Below are 16441 nucleotides of genomic sequence, written 5' to 3'. Positions count from 1 at the left end.
TGCATATCCAGGCGATAATGCCTGGAAAGGGTATGTAAAGGAGAACCACTTCGCAGCTTGGCAAAAGTCAATCTAATTTCCACCCATGACACCATCTGAGCCCTAGTGGAATGAGCCCCGACAAGGCAATGGCTGCTCAGCATCCACATACATGGCGGCCATGAACTACCTTCTTAATCCAGAAGGCTATTGTAGCCTGGGATGCTGGTTTACCTTGTTTACTCCCACCATGGAGAACAAAAGCCAGGTTTGTCTTTGAGAGGTTCAGAAATCTCTAAATACCTCAAGATATGCCTTTTGACAACCAAAGGCCATTACAGGCGATATTCTTCTGCATCTTTTGCCCTGTCCAGAAATGGCAGGGAAAGACTGATTCAAGTGAAAATCTGAGACTACTATTGGCAAAAAGGAAGGAACAGTATGCAGCTGTATTGCTCCTGGAGCCACTTGTAGAAACTGATCCCAGCAAGACAAAGCCTGTAGTTCAGATACTCAACATGCAGAACAAATTGCCACAAGAAGTCTATTAACTGCTATTAATCAAGTTGACTTAGGGAATGGCCTCTGCTACTACTGGCATCAGTGGCACGGGAGATTTAGTGTTTGTGTACTTGCCAGGTTCTTGTAGCTTGGTTTGGCCACTGTTGGAAAACAGGATGCTGGGTTTGATGGACCCTTGGTCTGACCCAGTTTGGCAATTTCTTAGTAACCTCAGTGAAAGGGTACACATCAGTTGAAAGTTAGGGCCCACTAAAATCCAAAACTAGATTAAGACTCCGCAAGGGCACCGGTAGCCGCAAGGGAGGACGAAGATGCTTCATTCCTTTCAAGAAACAGGCCACATCTATATGAGCTGATAAGTGTCCACCAGTCATCTGACCTCGAAAACAGGCAAGAGCCACCACCTGAACCTTTAAGGAATTAAAGGCCAACCCTTTACTCCATCCACTCTGTAAAAATTCCAAAATGAGCAGGATCTTAACCGAATGAACCACCACCCTGTGATCTTCACACCAATCCTCAAAACTCTTCAAACCTGCACATAGGCTAAGGAAGTGAACTTTCTTGATTGAAGCAAGGTGGCAATCACCACAGCAGAATATCCAGACTTCAGCAACCGAGCCCTCAAGGGTCATACTGTAAAACAAAATTTCTTCGGATCTTCATGAACAAGTTCTACTGTAGCAGATTCCTGTGCACCGGAAACTGGAAGGGAGAGTCCATCAGAATCCTTCGCAGATCAGCATACCATGGTCTACTGGGCCAATCTGGTGCCACCAGAAGCACCATCCCCCTGTGACTCTACCCTCCGAACCATTCTGCCCAACATGGGCCATGGAGGCAAAGCATACAGAAGCCTGCCCCCAGCCACTCCTGCTTGAGAGCATCGATGCCCAATGACTGGATCTCTCCTGCAACTGAAGAATCGAGGAACCTTTGCACCGTAAGAAGTCGCCAGCAGGTGTACAAACAGAAGACCCCAGCGATCCACTATTAGCTGAAACGCCTCTGACAATTCCCATTCTCCTAGATCCAGACTGTCTGCTGAGAAAGTCTGCTATTACATTGTCTTTTTCTGCAATGTGCTACGCCGAGATCTCCTGAAGATGCACTTCCGCCCGTTCCGTAAGTTGGTCTACTTCTTGAGACACTTGCTGGCTTCTTGGTTCCTCCTTGTCAATTGATGTAAGACATTGTTGCATTGTCAGACATTATCTGGAACAATCAACTGCAATCTGTCACCAAACTGCATGCATGCCAACTGGACTACATGGGCTTCCAGCTGATTGATGTTCCAGACAGACTCATCTACATGCCAGCACCCTTGCATTGTCAGTTCTTAACAGTGAGCTCTCCAACCCTGAAGGCTTGCATCTGTCATGAGTACTAGCCAGTCTGGTGATCTTATAGAAACCCCCTTTCTGAGAAGATCTGCTTTTAACTACCACCGTAGTTGAAAGCAGACCTCCACTGGTAGGTGGAACCAAATCAAGTAGTCTTGAGACTGGGCTCCAACGAAACACAGCACACTGAAGTGGACGCATATGTGCCCTAACCCACGGCACCACCTCCAAGGTTGCCATCATCAATCCGAACATCTGAAGATAGGACCAGTCGGGCGTATCGTGTGTCAATAAATGCACCTGCGCCATCAGCTTTTCAATACGGCCCTCTGACAGGAATACTCTGCCCTGTTTCGTGTCGAACTGAATACCAAGATACTCTAGTGACTGATGGCTGAAGATTGCGCTTAGCTAGGCTCACAACCCAACTTAGCTCCTGCAACAAGGAGATCACCTTGCGTGAGACTCAGAGGCTCTCTTCCAGACTCCTGGCCTGAATCAGCTAGTCATCCAAGTACAGATGTACCAGGATCCCATCTTTTCTCAACTCCACCACCACCATAATCTTGGAGAAAATTCTGAGCACAGTGGTCAAACCAAAATGTAGTGCCAGAAATTGATAATGACATCCCCAAACCACAAAACCCAGCAAATGCTGATGCTCTAGTCGGATGGGAATATGCAGGTATGCCTCAGAGATCCAGAGACATCAGGAACTCCCTCGTCTGCACTGCCATTATCATTGAACACAAGGTTGCCATGCAAAAAAGAGTCACATGCAAATGGTTAACTCGAGATCCAGGATAGGATGAAAAGAGCCTTCCTCCTTTGGCACTACAAAATAAGTGGATTATTGGCCCATATTTACTTGAGACGTGGGTACTGGAACCACAGCCTACAAGCTGAGGAGCCTTGACAACGTAACCTCCATGGCCTGTCTGAGGAGAGTTGCAGGGAGATATTTATTTTATTTATTTACTTACTTTTATATACCGGTGTTCGATTTTACATATCACATCGGTTTACATTTAAACAAAATCTGCAGGAACTTATGCGTTACCTTTGTCAAATACATTAAACATTTAAATATGGGGATTGTTAACAAGGGATATAAAAGAACATGGGGAATGGCTAACACTACGGGATGCACGAAGGGAAGCACAAAGGGGAGTGCCCCTTCAGCGCGTGACGCCTGGTGTTATGGCGCCGTTTAACGTCCGTCACAGTCCTCAGTGACATCAGGGGGGGCGGGTCTCCCAATCAAGGATCACACACCGCCCCTCCCCTCTCATACCATGAATACATCAAGGAACATTGCAAAACTCCAGTGCATAGCAACCGCTTATCACCTCCAGCACCCACTGGTCTGTTGTGATCTCGACCCACCTCCAATTAAAAAAAAAAAAAAAAAAGATACTATCTCCATATCCCAGAGGGGAGTCAGCATATTTTCACTAGGAGGCTCAGGGTGTTCCACTATCTGAGCCTGCGCCCCTAGCTTGGCGCTCAGACAAATGAACGGGCCGCACAGTCGGGCACACTAGCATGATCCAATGGAACTGAAGAGCAGTCTGCAGTGTACAAAAACCATGCGAAAACGCCACCACGCAGCAAACTAGCAGAGCCTTGGAGCGGGGCCTAGCCGCAAAGGCTGCTCAACCCACCAGGCTGCCCCCATTCCCAGAACTCCACCAGAGGCAGGGGGGGGGAAGAATCCCTACTCAACTCCCCTTCTCTTCGGGGGGTTTTTTTGGGTTGTTTGTTTTTTGTTTTTTTTTTTACACACACAATTCCCTTTACCTGAGCTCAGGCCGTCCAGGCTGAGTACAAGGTCTGTCTCCGGCTGCAAGGGGAGAGGGCACAGATCTTCATTGCCACGCTCTGCTTCCTACACCCACTTGCCTTTCAGCTCTTTTTTTGTTTACACAGCTAAGTCCATGCCAGTTGAAAAAACAGCTACTGAACTAAGGCACTTATCTGAGGGACCATGGAAATCTCAGGAATTCTCAACTGAGGGAGGGACCATATGGTATCACCACAGGAGAGTGAACCACATTAACAGTCCTCTTTTCTCCTTCAAAACTTTAAAGCAATCCCCACTAGGGAGATGCATGTCCACCATCTGCTGGAGACAGAGAATAAAGGCAGGCAGGGATATATATACTGTGATGTCAGCTTTGTTTTATCTCCATCTGTTGGTAGAGGTGCATAACCCACTGGTTTTGGATTCATCTGTCTGTATGCTAAGAGATTTAAGCAGCATTCCTGCCATCCACTTTGTTTTTGTTTTTCTATCCAGGTAGGAAGGCAATGAGTTGAAACTAATCTCCATACAGCAGGATGTTTACCTGCCCTGCTGCAAGTCCTTAATGAAGGTATATGGCCTGTGGCACATATATCCAATCTAACAATGACACTCACCATGTACATGGGGGACCCACATAGAGTGGCAGCCATCATGTTACTGTGCAGGTACCGAGCAAAGCCAAAGTCAGCTAGCGAGAAAGGAAAGCAATCCATGAGAACAAAATCAATGCTGCATAAACATTCCTGCATCTGTTTTGTCTCTCTCCACTATTTAAGTCAAAATGAGGTGCAATTGTGCCAGTTTTTTTGTTAAAATAACTTAATTAACATGTGCCAGCTTTCTAAGCTGAACAGCGCCAACACAGAAAACTTACAAAACTGATATCCACTGTTATACCCCAGAGAGAGGAAACAAGGTTTTTGTCCCAAATGATACGTGATGAAAACAGACGATTATAGGAACCCAGGACTGTTAACAATACATACCAGGCCCAAAAACATGTTTCCTTAGAATGAGAATGTGCGTTTCTAAAAACTTTTCATAAATTGGCCTGTTTCCCTTTCACCTGAAAAAGGGCAGCATTTGTCAACATGATGTATTAATGTAAAGTAGTCATTACAAAGAAGGGATGGGAGCTGTAGATCTGCTGCCAGGAATGGGCTGAATGCAACTACTTAATCTCTACCCACCATTTGTCAGGTTGGTCTTTTCCAACATTTTAGCCAAGCAAAATAGACAAGGCTTCAGCTATACTGATTAGCAGAGCCAACTGCAATTCATTGTTTCATTGCAAATCAAAAGGTTCTAAACTACATTTTCTTCCCACAGCAACCATAGTTCTGTATTGTACAGTTCCAAGCTATACAGAGAATCCCTAGGGGTAAAGATGGAAGGAAAAGCCAGAAATCAACTTGGGTCCCTGGCACTGCATTAGGAATTAAATTGGGCAGACTTGATGGACCTAATGGGCCTTATCTGCCATCTTATTCTATGTTTCTATTTTTAAACAATGGAACCTGTTAATGTTTAAAGAGACGTATTTGTTCAATCATGGATTGTAACGGTAGAGGCAAGAATAAGACCTATGAGCTAAATCAATTACTCATTAGAAAAAAAATGTTCTTGCACAGGAAATTTTGTTAAGACCCACAGGTAAAAACCATGAGGATCGCACAGTTTGAAAATACACAGCAAATTGTGATTCAAAAAGTAACAAAAAAATCAGAATAAGCAGAGATTAAACTAATGGAACCTGTTTTACTTGATGTTTAATTTTTCATGCGAGAAGCTTCCAAAAATGTTATTTCAGATGAATGTAGGATTATACCCAGTTTTAATGTACTAACTTACACCTATGTTAAATGCGTTTCTTGGAAGGACACACTGAATTTTGTTTACCTATTTTGATGCGAATGCCATTCAGACTTGCCTTCTTCCGAGTGACATAAGATAAGAGGATATTCTGGGGTTTCAGGTCCCTGTGAATGATCCCCTTACTATGCAGGATCTGCATAGCAGCAGCAATCTGCTGCAGAAACACTCGAATAGTGTCTTCACTCAGAGTTCCTTTAGCTGTCAAAAGAAGCCAAAAAAATGCACACACAATTGTACAATGCACAAAGTTCAATTCCTAAAATGGTGGTAACAAAATAAAAGCAGCATTTATACAAACATTACATGCAAAATTTGGCTTAAAACCTTTTTACGTTTACTCCCCCCTTCTGGGTGAACTTTAATCTCCTGCTAGGGGAGAGATAGCAGGAAACCTCCAAGGCTGAACTTTTCAGTGCCAATTCATATTGGGTTTGCTATTTACCAATTTATACTTTCTGGATGGTATTTTTAAAGAAGTGTGCAGTGGTAAAACCAATAAATACACCAGCCCATGCTGAAAGTAATTTTGTAAGGGAACAGTGGTTTCACTTAGTACTGGATCTAACATTGCTCATGCCCTGCCTCAAAGTAAAACAGCAACTGCTCTTCAATATATGTGACTATCAGCTCGATACAGTAAAGTTCAGTTGAAGATTTCTCGTCTGTAACAAGCTCGCTGCGCACAATTCGGACGCGTAAGGCAAACCAGCGATACAGTCTCCAGTTTTGCGCGTCCGTAGCGCTTCTTAAAACAGACGCGTAACCCTTCCCGCACCCGGCATGTAAATGAACGAATTAGCTGTATAATGAAGGAATTAGCTATTCCCCTCCGATCCCGTAACGGGCACTCAGGTTCTCTCATTAGTAACGCACTGTTTTGCCGCGGCCGTAACGTGTTAGTTTACCGCCTCCCCCTAGTAGGAGTTAGGACTGTGAGTCTAGTAACAAATCCATCAACACAGCTTAAGATACTCAAAAACAATAAAACAATTTAAAAAAAAAGCGATACAGAGATGATCGAGAAAATGTAATGATGTGGGACACACAAAACCTGTCAGAAGAAAAAATAAAAATTTTTAAATACCTGTCGGAGGGCCGCGTGGGTCCAGGCGGCTGGCGGCGGCGGGAGCCGGGTGGTCGCGTGTTAAATCTAGGCCGCGGGCGGGTGGGCGCCTGTTCCAGGCAGCGGCGGCGGGGGGACACGCGTTAGTTCGAGACGGCCGGCGGGCGGCGGGTGGTCGCGTGTTAAATCTAGGCCGGGTCCGTACAGGCGCGCATTCATTCGATGCCGGTGGGGGCTGCCTCTGGCAGCCCCCACCAGCACATTCATTCATTCACTGCCGGTGGGGGCTGCCGGCACATTCATTCACTGCCGGTGGGGGCTGCCGGCACATTCATTCACTGCCGGTGGGGGCTGCCGGCACATTCATTCATTCACTGCCGGTGGGGGCTGCCTCTCCGGCAGCCCCCACCGGCAGTGAATGAATTCATTCATCCAGGCGGAGGAGCCGGCTGCTTTCGCCACCGGCTCCTCCGCCTGGATGAATGAATGCGCGCCTGTGCGACCCCTGCGATTCGGCGCTCAAGGCAGTCACATGCCGTGACGTCACGCCTTGAGCGCCGAATCGCAGGGGTCGCACAGGCGCGCATTCATTCACTGCCGGTGGGGGCTGGCGCGCCTGTGCGGACCCGGCCTAGATTTAACACGCGACCACCCGCCGCCCGCCTCGAACTAACGCGTGTCCCCCCGCTGCCGCTGCCGCCTGGACCCACCCGCCCGCGGCCTAGATTTAACACGCGACCACCCGGCTCCCGCCGCCGCCGGCCGCCTGGACCCACGCGGCCGTCTGAAACTAACGCGCGTCCACCCGCCCCCCCCGCCGCCCGGAACAGGCGCCCACCCGCCCGCGGCCTAGATTTAACACGCGACCACCGGCCCCCCGGATCCCGCCGGCCGCCTGGACCCACGCGGCCCTCCGACAGGTATTTAAAAATTTTGATTTTTACACTTCCTGGTGCCTGTCATTTCAAATGTCATTTGAAATGACAGGTACCAGCGCACCCAGGTTACTGTATAGGCGCTGTATTAAGCGCCTATACAGTAAAATGGGTTACGCGGGCATAACCCTTCCCTACCGCTTTAAAGCCACGGCATGCATTTGCATGCGATTAGAGGAGAGTATCGGGGAGTTAGTGAAGAGAACTGTGCGTGCGGGGAGGAAGGGTGCGCCTGACACTACCTCACTGTTTCTACCTCGACCTTACTGTATCGACCTGTATGTTTGGTGAAGACATGCTGGACAGCAGAAGCAGGGAAACAAAAATAACTGTTCAGAAAAATAAAATTTAAAATTTCTTATTAACTGCTTCCCTGATTCAAAAAGAATCGCCTGAAGTGCATAAGATATAACTAATCAAAATTAAAAAATGACTAACCATTTTCCAAACAATGAACATAATAAAACTGCACAAACATATTATAAAACTTAAAAACCTTCCAGTGCCGCCATCCATTCCATACCAGCAAATTACTAAAATTTGCAACTCTCAAATGAGCAATACTCAAATGAGCATAAAGTGACAAACAGGAAACATCAGCAGGTTCAGCAAGTCTCTTTATGAGTGAACTTGTCCTTCTGGTAGTGGAGACAACATAGCAAGTCATTTGGTAGCTTACTGCTGTAATGTTAGGACATGAAATCCCATGTTGCAAAGGCTTGTTAACATGGAGGGGACGGCAGGCTCCTACTGCACAGATAACCTAAAAAGCATCACTGAGGGGATTGCAGTCTCAGTCTCCAAAGTGATCTGCATTGCCGAAACAAAGTCACCCAGAGGAACAGAAGGGGCAACAGAGAGACTGATCTGTGTGCTTTAAAAGAATAGGTAATCAACATGTACACCCCTGGACTCTTACCTCCCTCCCCGTGGACATAACCAAAATGACAGTATAGAAGACAACTGGATCGTAGCGCATATCAATTAAACTTCTATCTTGGTCACAAACTGATAAGGCCTTAAAAACTGACTGAAAATTAAACAAGTATCCCCAAATCACAATTATTTCACAAGCCGGCAAAATTCCTCAATGATCATAGGAAAATTAGTTCTTACCTGTTAATTTTCGTTCCTGTAGTACCACGGATCAGTCCAGACAGTGGGTTGAGCCTCCTTTCCAGCAGCTGGAGAGACTAAAACTTGCAGGATGCCCTATATCAGGACACAGCCTACCCTCTAACCCTTCAGTATAACGTTTGTCAAAGCATAAAACCACCCCAAGAATAGGATCAAGCAAGTAACCAAAAAGCTCAATGGACCAACCATAGATTAATGTAGAAGCATGGTATACCTAAACGCTCTTGCATAAACTTGGTATAAAATAACCACCAAGACTTCCGGTGTAAATGCTCAGTAATCTTGCACCAAGGAAAATATGAAAATCTGCAGACCTGCAAGAAAACAAGCTTCGAGAGGACAGACGACAGACAGGGAAGGGAGTCTGGACTGATCTGTGGTACTACAGGAAGAAAATTAACAGGTAAGAACTAATTTTCCTTTCTGTAGGTTCCCGGAACAGTCCAGACAGTGGGATGTACCAAAGCTTCCCTAAACTGGGTGGGACCGAGACAGTCCCGCTCGAAGCACTTGCCGCCCAAAGGAACCGAACACCGGAGCGTGTACATCCAGACGGTAGTGCCGAGCAAAAGTGTGCAGAGATGTCCAAGTGGCGGCCCTGCAAATCTCCTGCGGGGAGACAGATTGACTCTCTGCCCAAGAAGTAGCCTGAGATCGCAGAGAATGGGCCTTCAGACCCTCAGGAAGCGGACAACCTTGACAAAGATACGCCGAGGAAATGGCTTCCTTCAACCACCGCGTAATCGTGGTCTTAGAAGCCTGCTTACCGCGGTTGGGACCACTCCAAAGGACGAAGAGATGGTCCGATACCCGGAAGTCATTGGTGACCTGGAGATAGCGAAGCAAGACTTGTTTCACATCTAGGCGACGAAGGTCGCCACCCGCCGTACCCGCAATCTCCTCCGGAGAGAACGCTGGGAGTTCGACAGACTGGTTGACATGAAAAGTAGAGACAACCTTAGGCAAGAAGAAAGGAACAATCCTGAGAGAAACCCCGGAATCGGAGAAACGCAAGAAGAGCTCCCGACAGGACAGCGCCTGAAGCTCGGAAATATGGCGAGCAGAGGAAATAGAGACTAGAAAGACAGACTTTAGAGTAAGATCCTTGAGTGTAGCGTGGCGAAGAGGCTCGAAGGGAGCCGCACAGAGAGCACGAAGGACCAGGTTGAGACTCCACGACGGACACGTGGCCCGAGGGTGGGGGGGGGGGGGCCGAGGTGTCCAACGCCCCTCAGGAAATGAGTCACGTCAGGGTGAGCTGCTAAGGCATGACCGTCCACCCGATCCAGGAGAGCGCCGAGCGCAGAGACTGAACGCGTAGAGAACTGAAGGAGAGGCCCTTAGAGAGACCCTTCTGAAGAAAGGAAAGAATCAAAGGAATCGAGGCGGAGCGCGCAGGGACACCCGCCTCCGTATACGCGGACTCAAAAACTTTCCAGATGCGCACATAGGCCAGAGAAGTAGACTGCTTCCGGGCTCGCAGCAGGGTGGAGATGACCTCCTCCCTATAACCTTTGCGCCTCAGGCGACGCCGTTCAAAAGCCAGGCCGCAAGACAGAAGCGATCGGCCTGGTTGAAAAATACAGGCCCCTGCCGGAGGAGACGAGGGAGATGACCGAGGCGCAGGGGCCCGTCCACCGCTAGATTGATGAGATCCACGAACCACGGCCTTCGCGGCCACTCGGGAGCAACAAGAATCACCGGTCCCGGGTGGAGCTCGATTCTCCTGAGAACGTTCCCCACCAGTGGCCACGGGGGAAACACGTACAGAAGGACGTCCGCTGGCCAAGGTAGAGCCAGAACATCCACGCCCTCTGCGCCGTGCTCCCTCCAGCGGCTGAAGAACCGATTGGCCTTGGCATTGCGCAGAGTCGCCATGAGGTCGAGGTGAGGAGGACCCCACCTGTCCACTATCAGAGCCATGGCCGCGTCAGAGAGCTCCCACTCTCCCGGATCGAGCGACTGCCGGCTGAGGAAGTCGGCTTGAACATTGTCTTTTCCGGCGATGTGAGAAGCCGCAAGGCACTGTAGGTGACGCTCCGCCCAAGCGAGGAGACGGCTGGCTTCTAAGGCTACCAGGGGACTGCGAGTGCCCCCTTGGCGATTGATGTAGGCGACTGTGGTGGAGTTGTCGGACAGGACTCGTACCGCCTTGCTGCGGATCAGGGGAAGGAACTCCTGAAGGGTCAGGCGGACCGCCAAAGTTTCCAGTCGATTGATGTGCCAGCGCGACTGAGTCTGGAACCATGTCCCCTGGGTGGACTGAAAAAGGCAGACCGCACCCCAGCCCAACAGGCTGGTGTCCGTGGTTACTATCGTCCCCTGTGGAGCTTGAAGAGGCATCCCTCGCAGGAGATGAGGAAGAGACAGCCACCACTGTAATTCGTCGGTAGTAAACTCCAAGAACGGAAGGACTACGTGGAACTGCTCCGACACTGGTTGCCAACGAGACAGCAAAGCTTTCTGTAACGGACGCATATGAGCAAAAGCCCAGGGGACCAGATCGATGGTAGAAGCCATGGAGCCCCGGACTTGGAGATAATCCCAGGCTGTCGGGGAAGATAGCGCAATCAGATTCTGGACCTGATCGATCAGTTTGAGGGCTTGCGCCCAAGGTAAGAATACCTTGCCTACTCTGGTGTCGAAGTGTGCTCCCAGAAATTCCAACTCCTGGGAGGGCTGAAGCTTGCTCTTGGAAAAGTTCACTATCCACCCGAGAGAGGCAAGGAGCTCCAAGACGCGATCCACTGCCCGCTGGCAAGAGGTCTCCGACTTGGCCCTGATGAGCCAATCGTCCAGATAGGGATGGACGAGAATCCCCTCCCGGCGGCAAGGCCGCTGTCACTACTACCATGACCTTCGTGAAGGTGCGAGGAGCGGTCGCGAGGCCAAAGGGGAGAGCTCGAAACTGGAAGTCCTGGTTGAGAATGTGGAATCTGAGATACTTCTGGTAGTCGCAGTGGATGGGAATAAGAAAATATGCTTCTGCGAGATCGAGGGAAGCAAGGAACTCTCTGGGACGGACCGCCGCAATGACCGCCCGCAGGGTTTCCATGCGGAAGTGGGGGGATCTTGAGGGCCCGATTGACCCTCTTGAGGTCCAGGATTGGGTGGAAGGACCCGTCCTTTTTTGGCACGGTGAAGTAAACAGAATACTGGCCGGCGCCAATTTCCCCTTTTGGGACTGGGACCACCGCCCCCAGATCCAGAAGTTTGGAGAGAGTCTGGACCACCGCATCCCTCTTGGCCCGGCCGCAAGGGGAGAACAGAAAGAGATCTGGAAGTTCCCTGACAAGGTCGAAAGCATACCCGTCTCTGATAATGTCGAGGACCCACTGATCAGACGTGATTTTGACCCATTCCTCGAAAAACAGGGAAAGGCGTCCGCCGAGGTAAGGGACAGAGGAATGGGTTGGCTGAACTTCATTGCGTGGCAGGTTTAGCGGTGGTACACATGGGCTGGCCCTCGCGAAAAGGCCGCCAGCCACGAAAGGACAGCTACCAGGACTGTGCACGAGAAGACCCCCTCGCAGCACCGCCCCGCCCGCAAGAAGCGGAGCGACGCTGACCCCTGAAGCGAAAATGAGAGGCCGCGAAGGACCGAGAAGACTTAGGGCGGTCCTCTGGAAGCTTATGGACCTTGTTGTCAGCCAAGGAGTCCATAAGCTTGTCAAGGTCCTCGCCAAAGAGCATCTTACCTTTGAAGGGAAGCGTGCCCAGCTGGGTCTTCGAGGACTGATCAGCCGACCAGTGGCGTAGCCAAAGGAGCCTCTGGGCAGCCACTGCCGAAACCATCGCCTTTGCCTGCACACGGACCAAATCGTAGAGGGCGTCTGACACATAAGCGATTACCGCCTCCAGACGTTCGGCTTGTTCTGCCTCACCTGGCGGAAGCTCCCGGGCGCAGAGTAACTGTTGGACCCATTGGAGGCCCACCCGCATCATGAGACTGCTACAGCAAGACGCCCAAACCCAGAGGGCCAGGACGTCAAAGATGCGCTTCAGGTGAGCCTCCAGCTTACGATCTTGTGAATCCTTCAAGGCCATGGAACCTTCCACCGGAATCATGGTGTGCTTGGCCACTGCAGAAACATAAGAATCCACCGATGGATATCACAACAGCTCCAAGCCCTCTTCCGGGAGGGGATAGAGCTTATCCATCGCACGCCCCACCCGGAGCGCACCCTCAGGAGCCTCCCATTCCCGCAGAATAAGGAGCTTAAGCATGGAGTGGAAGGGAAAGGCCGAGGCCGGAGCCCAGAGCCCTCCCAAAACCGGGTTCATATCCTTAGGGAGTGAGGCCATGAGATTATCCACAGAGGGACTTTCCAGACCCAGCTCCTCCAAAACAAAAGGGAGGAGGGGCTCTAACTCCTCCTTACGAAAAAGACGAAGGGCTCTGGGGTCATCCCCCTCTAAGGGGAGGGGGGGCATCCGCGTCCAGTGGTCAACTGCGCTGAACAAAGGATTTTTGGCGGGGGAGGCAAGGGGGGGCTTTCATCCAGCTCATGCAGGCTAGCTAGATAAGATTTGTGCATGAGGAGGACGAAATCCGTGGAAAAAGGGACCCTGGATTTGCCGGGGGAGGGGGGAAGGAGAGGGGGGGTGAGGGAAGGTCAGGACCCCCCCTCCTGGGGACCCGCGGGGGTTAAATCAAAAAAATCCAGCCCCCCAGCCCCAGGGAGCACTGAAATTGGCCCCGATGAAAAATCCAAGATGGTGGCCGTTCCCGGGCTCTGCCGACCCGAGAAAGGCCTAGCCATGCTGGGAGGAGTGGAGCCCCGGGCTAAATTTGCTTGTCCTGCCGAGGAGGGACCTTTCCCACCCAGCAGGCAAGCAGTGCAGAGGCCCTGATGCGAAAAACGCAAAGAGGACAGCCCACAAGAAAGACAGGCTGTCAGCCGGGACATAGCAAAACTTAGGCTGAAGAAAAAAAAAGTTGAAAAAAAGCTTGATTGACAGCCTGCACAGCAGGAGAGAGCAGGCAGGAAACCTGCTGCCTTCTGCTTCTCTGACTGCCGGTTCTAGCCCTACTCTGACCAGAAAAAAATAAAAAAGCTGGTCAACTGCTGCAAATAAGTTAGACGTAGGTGAGTACCTGCAACTTATTGAAAGTTTAACACCTTTAAACTCTATTTTTTTTTTTTTTTTTACTGAGCGCAGCAGCAGGTTCAAAACCCTCTCGGCAGCCAGAGGGGGAACAAGGCCCAGAGAGCGGTCCGTCCCCACACCTGGAAGCGTCCGCGGACTCAGGACTATGCAGGGAACCGCCTCCTGCAAAAGGGGACAAGCCCCCCTGAGCCGGGCAAGAGCTGGGAGACGGACGTCACCCACACAAAAAAAGAAAAGCACTAAAGAAGGCAGAAAATTTCCTTCAGAGATCCTTTTTTTTTTTTTTTTTTTAAAACAAGAACCAAAAGAAGTACTTGCTTGAGCCTAAAGAGAAAGAAGAGGCTGACTAGCCTACAGCAGAGAACCGAAGGGGAGATGCTGCACCTGCTGGAGACAGACGAATACTGAAGGGTTAGAGGATAGGCTCTGTCCTGATATAGGGCATCCTGCAAGTTTTAATCTGTCTCCACCTGCTGGAAAGGAGGCTCAACTCACTGTCTGGACTGATCCGGGTACGTACAGGAAACTGAAGTTTTCCGTACCAGATCACACCATGTGTGACTACTACCATCCTACTTGTCCTCTGAGAACTGGCTGCATAGGAAGAGGAATGGTCAGTAGAAAAACAGAGGTGATATTGTCCCCATATAGGTTCCTAGTGAGTCTTCACTTAGAATACTGTGTACAATTCTGGAGACCACACCTTCAAAAGGTTATAAACAGGATGGAGTCGGTCCAGGGGGTGGCTACTAAAATGGTCAGTGGTCTTCATTCTAAAGCACATGGGAATAGACTTAAAGATCTAAACATGGAAAGGCGAGAGAGGCATTCAAATATGTCAAAGGTTTCCATGCACAGGAGGTGAGCCTCTCATTTACATTTAATGAATCGCCTAACACTAAAATAGACCTAGGCAATGTACAAGCAAAGGAAAGGAGGCTCTAGAATGAGGGGTCATGTAATGAAGTTGAAAGGGGGTAGAAGTAATCTTAGGAAATTTCTTTACAGAGTGGTTGATGTGTGAAAGCCTCCTGTGATAGGGACAAACAGTATCTGAATTCAAGAAAGCATGGGATAAATACAGGGGGGGTCTCTAAGGAAGTGATGGGAATTTTAATGCTAAATTTGACAGATGGGCAGCCTAGATGAGCCATATGGTCTGCCATGTTTATATGAAACCAAAGCTACTTATATCTGCTACAGAAAAAACTGGTGGCATAATGGATTATTTAGCAACTGAATACCAGTACCACATTTTTAATACTGGATTCAAAATAAAAATCAATTTAAAACATAAGAAAAAAATGTTTCTGTAATAGTGAAACAAAATTAGTAAAATGGCAAATTCATGATCAGTGTTCCTGCTACACGGATCTAACTGCAGTATCAATTTCTAAGAAAAAGATATCTAAATCCCCAGAGAAATAAAAAAGAAATATGCTGAGTTGAAACATCTCTTGCAAACTGCAGGGTTTAATAAGACTGGGCAGCAGCAACAGAGAAAAGAAATCCATTACCTTGAAGGTAGTCTGCCAAATCTCCACCATTGCAATACTATTAAAAGAAAAGGAGTAGAGTTTTAGTTGTCAAACTGCACATTCCTGAACACCTTATCAGTGGAGAGTTAAACTAGACAAGAATTCATACTTTACAGATTTTATTCTGTAACAGAAACAATGTGTTTTCCGACTGGCTGCTAGTTTTACAATATACAATTATGAAAATTTTAAGAGGCATAAAAATATGAATCAATTTATGTATACAACTGATATAGCACATATAGCAACTGTAAAGTCCTATTTATTTTACACCTAATTTATGCATATTTTAAATATGCATATTTGTCTCTATCAAGATACTGATTTTTACTATAGAAAACTGTATAATACCTACCTCCATTACCAAATACACAGAATTGGACATTTCCTGAAAGAGAGAAGTCCAAGAGCCAGCATTAGGAAGGTAACAGCTGCCAGCATGAATCAGTTATGCTAAAAGTGCTTTTAATTTGGTCAGGTTTGCTCTTACCCAATGACCAGATTCCATTTTAACCAACTATTCCAATACCAAGGAATGGATTCTTAAAGGTGAGCAATATTAGACAGGTTTTCCAGCCCTCTCCTGGAGGCACACCTAACCAGTCAGGTTTTCAGGATATCCATAATGAATATACACGACAGATTTATATACATTGAGACCTCCGGGTATGCAAATCTCATACACACATTATGGTCATCCTAAAAACCCGACTGGCTAGGTGTGCCGCCAGGAAAGGGGTGGCAAACACTGCACTAGACGATATCAGAAATACCAGAGGCATGTTTCTTCAGATGTGATGGGGTGGTAAGGGGCACAGATGGGCCCAAAGCCCTCAATCTGAAGACAGATTTGTTTCTAAATCCTCTTGTGGGCTTTTAAGTCTTAAGATTTCAAACATCCCAATATTCATGTAGTTCTTATGTTAGGTTCTTGCTAACAGTGATCATTCAGTTTGGTGATGAAATTGAGATTACTCATTGGAAGAGAATAACCTAACAGAAAATAGATTTAAATGGCTACCATAATGCTCCCCACCAAGTTGAGGAACATACCAAAATGTATACCAAGTCAAAACCCTGAGGAAAGGCTCCAAACAAAATATATTTGGGGGAGGTAAGAAAAGTAAAAC

At 48.4% G+C, this 16441-nt stretch overlaps 1 protein-coding gene across 2 annotated transcripts in view; it reads right to left on the bottom strand.

Annotated features, from left to right (window-relative positions):
* The window catches only part of ULK2 (unc-51 like autophagy activating kinase 2), a 255524-nt gene that overhangs the window by 190375 nt on the left and 48708 nt on the right, over nucleotides 1–16441 (bottom strand). For both annotated transcript variants that reach the window (XM_029611375.1, XM_029611376.1), the window contains exons 4-7: nucleotides 15667–15699; nucleotides 15291–15327; nucleotides 5551–5724; nucleotides 4266–4339 (exon numbers count right to left, since the gene is read on the bottom strand). In XM_029611375.1, the coding sequence (XP_029467235.1) occupies nucleotides 4266–4339; nucleotides 5551–5724; nucleotides 15291–15327; nucleotides 15667–15699 (318 nt within the window). The remainder of the gene's footprint in view (nucleotides 1–4265; nucleotides 4340–5550; nucleotides 5725–15290; nucleotides 15328–15666; nucleotides 15700–16441) is intronic.

The sequence above is a fragment of the Rhinatrema bivittatum genome, chromosome 8 (genome assembly GCF_901001135.1).
Source record: "Rhinatrema bivittatum chromosome 8, aRhiBiv1.1, whole genome shotgun sequence".
Taxonomy (NCBI): domain Eukaryota; kingdom Metazoa; phylum Chordata; class Amphibia; order Gymnophiona; family Rhinatrematidae; genus Rhinatrema; species Rhinatrema bivittatum.
This window is presented reverse-complemented; position numbering and strand designations above follow the sequence as displayed.